At 53.8% G+C, this 5,416-nt stretch overlaps 1 protein-coding gene across 1 annotated transcript; it reads right to left on the bottom strand.

The window, feature by feature from the left end:
* Positions 1-977: 977 nt before the first annotated feature.
* Positions 978-4,161, bottom strand: LOC141842032 (glutamate receptor 2.7-like). Its single transcript, XM_074730246.1, has 5 exons — positions 3,858-4,161; positions 2,486-3,762; positions 2,109-2,421; positions 1,629-2,035; positions 978-1,556 (listed from the first exon to the last, which is right to left on the bottom strand). The coding sequence occupies exons 1-5, from the start codon at positions 4,159-4,161 to the stop codon at positions 1,014-1,016; spliced, it is 2,844 nt and encodes a 947-aa protein (XP_074586347.1). The 3' UTR covers positions 978-1,013.
* Between the last annotated feature and the right edge of the window lie 1,255 nt (positions 4,162-5,416).

The following is a 5,416-nucleotide window of genomic DNA, read 5'->3' as shown; positions in this document are numbered from 1 at the left end:
CTTCTGCAATGCTCGCGAACCAGACGATGCCGCTGCTCGACGGCTACGAGCCGTCGGATTCGGTTCCGGGGAAATTGGACGGGGACGATGTGTCCTCCCTCTCCCTCTCCTTTCGGGAGATCGCCATTGCCGTCCGCGGTAGAACCGACGGCGGTGAGGTTCAGGTCCACCAAGGTGCGATCACCTCTCCTGCGGACGATTCCTTCCAATTCTTGTGCGCCGCGTGCGACAACTGTTTCGCCGATGACGCCTTCCTCGGCGGGAAGCTCATCGCTCTCAACCCTCGCCCGCTGCTGCCGCCTTCGGAAGCCCCTCCGGCAATCCAAGTCCCGTGCGGGGCATTGCCGTACCGAATCCGGCATCGCGGTGGAACACCGGAGGCTGAGGCTGAAGGCCTCGCCTCCGGAGAAGCTGCCACCGAAATGGTATCTGTTGGCGGCGGGGCCGATGAGGGTCCCTGCGGCGATGCGGATGGAGGAGATTAGGAGCCGGCAGAGGAGGCAGAGGGCGGAGGCGGCGGAGAATACCGATCGCTGGAGGAGAGGTTCGTGGAGGGTGATCCGGTCGCTGAGCTGCAACGCGGCGGAGAGCACGGCCGTAGCCCCGCCGGCGCTTCAGCTCGCGTCGCACGTGCGACGTCTGCATCTCGCTCAGTAGGTTCGATTTAACATTACAGCCCAGATTGAACCGGTTCAGCCCGGTCCAGACCGATCAGAGTATTCTCCGCGAGTAGATATCGTTGACTTGCATTTTTGTCCCTTTTGACTCTGATTGGAATCTCCAACCTCTCTAAATTTAAACTCGATGGAATTATTCCTTGAGCTGATCGATAATCTCGATGGAAAACTGAACAAGAACTGCGAGACATTTCTGAATATTTGATTTCAAACTTTAAATTCATTAATTGACCAAAATAAAATTTAATAAACATCATAAGACTAGATATTTCTGAATTTCTCTGCATGTATTTGCCTACTTCGTGTCAGTTTCTTGCGTCCGTCAATGTCGGAAGATCATCTCGCGTCCCTGCTCTCTGCCATTGGGCTGTTTAGCTCCGAAGAGGACGCTCCTCCCTCCTCTCCTGAAGCAGAGCTGAAGACCGAGTGATTCGATATGCTCTCCGGACTCTGCGAACCAGTTGCCGCAATTCGATTTTGATCCATTCCCACACCGTCCGAACCGCCGGACTCCTCCCTCTTCGACGTAGGATACGATGGAGGCTCTTCCACGTCGTGATAGTGCTTCAGTAAGGCCACCGTCTTCCTCCACAAAGAGGTCTCCGTCGAAGCCGCTTCCTTCAGCCCATTTCGCTCCTCGTAGATGAATCTGGCCACGAAGATGATCAAGGCCGCCGCCGAGACGACGCCGGTGATGAGGAAGAGGCCGGCGAAGTCATGGAACGCTAAGCTCGACGAGCTTCTGCCGCTGCTATTGCTCGTGGAGTTCTTCGGAAAGCCAAACCATTTCGACTCGAGAAGTACCAGCTCTCTGCTCTCAGTCACGTTCAGTATCGCCCTCGATATGTCCGGAACAAGCGGCGAGCCTTGAGGGAACACCTGTTGAACAAATGGCCGATCAGTTCTTCACTTCTCGAAATCCATATCTAATTCTGGGTGTAGAAAGCTTACGAAGCCGAAGCCATCGGTCTTGTAGGTTGGGCCGACCATGGTGAAATCGTCGGGGTGTTGGTGCAGGAAGAGCTTTAGGTAAGGTATCTCGTCGAACACCGCGTCGACGCCTCCCCTGGCGCTGCCTTTGGCCAAGGCCTCCGCGTACTGATCCGGTGTGCTGTAGTTCCTCAGCTTGCTCGAATGGATTCCCATCCTCTCCAGCATCCCGACCACGTAGGAGCCGTCCTGGTGGCCGACGAACGCGCCGGTGGCTAGCAATTGGTCCACGTTCTTCACCGTCGGTTGCAGCTGCCGCACAGTGAGCGTCGACGTCAGGCTCGCCGTGTAGCTCGACGTCAGTGCCAGTACCACAAACGAGAAGACGATCACCGCGAACCTCGACAGGTTGCTCGTCAACCTCTCCGCTGAATCGAATCGTAAACAGTTAATGGACACCCAATTAGTGAAAAAAGAAGAAGGTAAAGCTGGCTTTTTTACCGTGTGAGAAGAAGGCGATAGAGAAGACGTAGTAGAAGATGGTGCCCAGTTGCTGTAACGGCGTGCCGGGAAACTCCTCGTTGTTGCGGCGCTCGATCACCCACAGCATGAATCCGGTGAGCACGAATACGGCGAAGATAGCCAGCCAGAGGTCGAGAGTCAACGGCTGCAAGAAGATCCACATGCCGGTGCTATTGTTCTTCTCCACCGACACCACCATCGACACGCCCGATTCTGTGTACGGCATCGTGAAGTCGACGAACTGAGTTCGATTGGCGAGGATGGTGGTATCGCCGACCACCGCGTCAAAATTCTGTCCACCGAGAAGATTGAGCAAGTTGACACCGAATTAGGGTTAAATTGCAGCGTAGACCAACCTTAGAGTAGACTTGGTAGACCAAATCGTCGTAGGATTCGTCGGAATTCACCGCCGGGATGTAGTCGAAGGCGACAGGATAGGGAAGCCGACGCAGGACCGCCTCGAACACGTCGATGCAGTAGCCAGAGACGTGGATCTGGTTGGTGGTCGGGTCGGTCTCCACCTTGACGAACTGGTCGAAGCCGTGCTTCAAGGGGACTCCGATTCGGAGCCTCTTGCCGATTGTCGGGATTTCCCAGCCTCTCGGCACGTCGGTTTGGCTGCCTGGCCAGACCACGGAGTTTAGCTGCTGCTTTAGGGTTCCGCCTTCCTCCGGCGTCCAGAACCCAATGGTGATCAGCTTTCCACCGTCAACATTGACTATCTCCAACGCCGACGGCTGGAGTTGACCGTCAACAAGCACGAAATCGCCCGTCAACCCTTGGAACCGAGTGTGGAGAATATCGCGCAGAAGCGCTTCCCCTGTTTCACTAACGCTGAGGCGCCCCAAATCGGTTGAGCCGTCGCCGCTTTGGGCGGTGCCGTCACTGGCCGAGCGCGTCAAGGACGGATCCAGCTTCTTCGCAGCCGTCGCCACCGCCCACACCGTGTCGTACGCCCGCAGTTGAATCGCCGATGGATTGGCGACCTGCGCTGCTGGATAGTCTCTCTGAAACCGCCACCGGAAGCGGTTCGTGAAGTTGAGTACCTCCTTGGACCGGTTCACGTACGAGCGGACGCCGATGATGCCGGTCATGGGCATTTTGTCTACCATTTCGAGAACGTCGGAGATGCCGTCGGTGGCGATCCACACGTATCCTGCAGTCATCATGCCCAGCTCCGTCGCCAGTCGAAATATGCGAATTCCAAGGTCAGGCAGTGCGTGGACAACAAAGACCCGCGCGGGCATATCCTTGAGGCGGCGCAGTACGCCGTCGAGGTCATCAACGGAGGCGGCAGCGGGGATGACGGCTCGGTAGGGAACGCGGACGTAGGCGTCCTGCAGGGCGTCGATGAGGGAAGGAACGACGCCGGTGCCGTAGTCTGAGTCGGTGTAGATGGGGACGACTTGGCGCCAGGCGAAGTGGCGGACGAGGGCGGCGATGGCGGGGACCTGAACCGAGTCGCTGGGGGCTGCGCGGACGAAGAATGGGGAGCGAAGGGCGGCGCTAGTGGCTGAGAAGGCCACGATGGGCACTCGAGTGCGGTTGCCGAGGTGGACGACGAAGGCAGCCTCGGTGGACGTCGGCGGGCCGACGATGCAAGACACGTGGACGTTCTTCAGCAAATCGACAGCTGCCGGAGATTCACCATCACTTGTTCGTGAGATCGAGCACTGTAAACCCTAAAACAAATTCACCTGCAGGAGATTGATCACCATTCTTAATTACCTGCTTCTGCTGCTCCAACTGCGCTTCCCTTTGAATCCCTGACATGAAGAACCACCCCCGTCTTGTTATCGCCATGCGCAGCATGGAAATCGTCGACTGCCATGGAAATGCTGGTCAAGCTCCTCTTCCCTGTCAGGCTCTCCAGGTCAAGTATGACGCCGACGTCGACCGGCCGCGCCGTCGCCAATGCCTGGGCGAAAACCACACGACGCCGGCCGGCGAAAAAGCTGAAGAATAGTGCAGAACAAGAGATATAAAAGAGAAGGAAACCGAGCTGCTTCTCCATCGAAGCCCACTGCGCCATTCTATTTCTACCCATCCTTCCAAGCAGAGGAAGAAGATTGAGTGATGGATTCCTGAAGAGGAGGAGACTGAGTGAAGGCCAGTATTTTAATCTGCGGAGATTAGAAAAATGTCGACGACGAGAGTCGCGGTCGTCGCCGGGCATTGGCTATAAACAAAGACGACCTTGGATCGATGGAGTCAGATCCTCCGCTGTGAGGGTTGACCGTAAACTTGATAGCGTATCTTGACTCTTGAGATGCGAGGGCTGACCGGATGTGTGGGATTGGAAGAAATGTGGGTGGCTTTACCCTGACCGGGTTTTCTGTGGACGAGCATCTTGACGCGAACGCGCTGACCGGATGTGGACAGTTGTACCTAAACGAAACCATTCAATAATATCGATCAAATCCAATTAATATTAAAATATATTAATTATTAAATTATTATTTTTTTATTAATCAGTCAATCGACCGACATCCGGTATATCGCACGACAAACTATTAATCACCTTTCTCTTACGATACCTACGACGAGTCTTGAATTGAAGAGGTCGTGAAATTGGTTGGTTCAGAAAAAACGTGGACACTACTATCTCCTAATTGGCTGTTTAGTTTAACGCTATTTGTTAAGTCTGTGTCTGTCACAGCGAATAGAAAAGGACGCTAGTGTTAAATTCCTTATCTGTAGGGCCCGTTTGCCGTTGATCATCAAATCATCAATCAATAAATTTTCAACTCATGCGCTGTTTTCGTCGATGAAGGGTCCTACGGAGAAACAAAATGAATGGATTAATAGGATATTAAAGATTTTCGATAAATCACTCCAACGCTCAAGTCAATATAAAAAAGAGAAAAATAAGAAGCATATAAAGTTGTTGAAATTGTCGGGATTGTTTCATACCTGCGGGAGGGGTTATAGACTTATGAGAAGGAATATCTACGTAAATCTGAGGGCATATCTCTGTCGGGGTTGAGGGGACAGGTTCTAATGATTGCTGACAGGTGGCCACGATATGAGGCATCTGGGGGACTAAGTCTGTCAACCTTGTAACTGTCCTGCGATTCGGCAGTGCTGATTATTCTTATCTTTTGACTGTATATGTAGACACGAGGTAATCCAGAGGACCAGATCTAACCGTGTCGTAACCACCCTGATCCCTTGGCAGAGCTTGCATGGTTAAAGAGTTTTGGCAACTTTTGGGGTCAGGATGACTGATAGGTCGAGAGACCGAAATGGTTGAAGTTGGGAGGGCCGAGGAGGAGATCAAGGTGGTC

The sequence above is a fragment of the Curcuma longa genome, chromosome 11, assembly GCF_044706935.1.
Source record: "Curcuma longa cultivar G26 ecotype Majalengka, Jawa Barat chromosome 11, ITB_CL_G26_1.1, whole genome shotgun sequence".
Classification (NCBI taxonomy): domain Eukaryota; kingdom Viridiplantae; phylum Streptophyta; class Magnoliopsida; order Zingiberales; family Zingiberaceae; genus Curcuma; species Curcuma longa.
The sequence above is the reverse complement of the archived record's forward strand: the minus strand, read 5'-3'. Positions and strand labels throughout refer to the sequence as shown.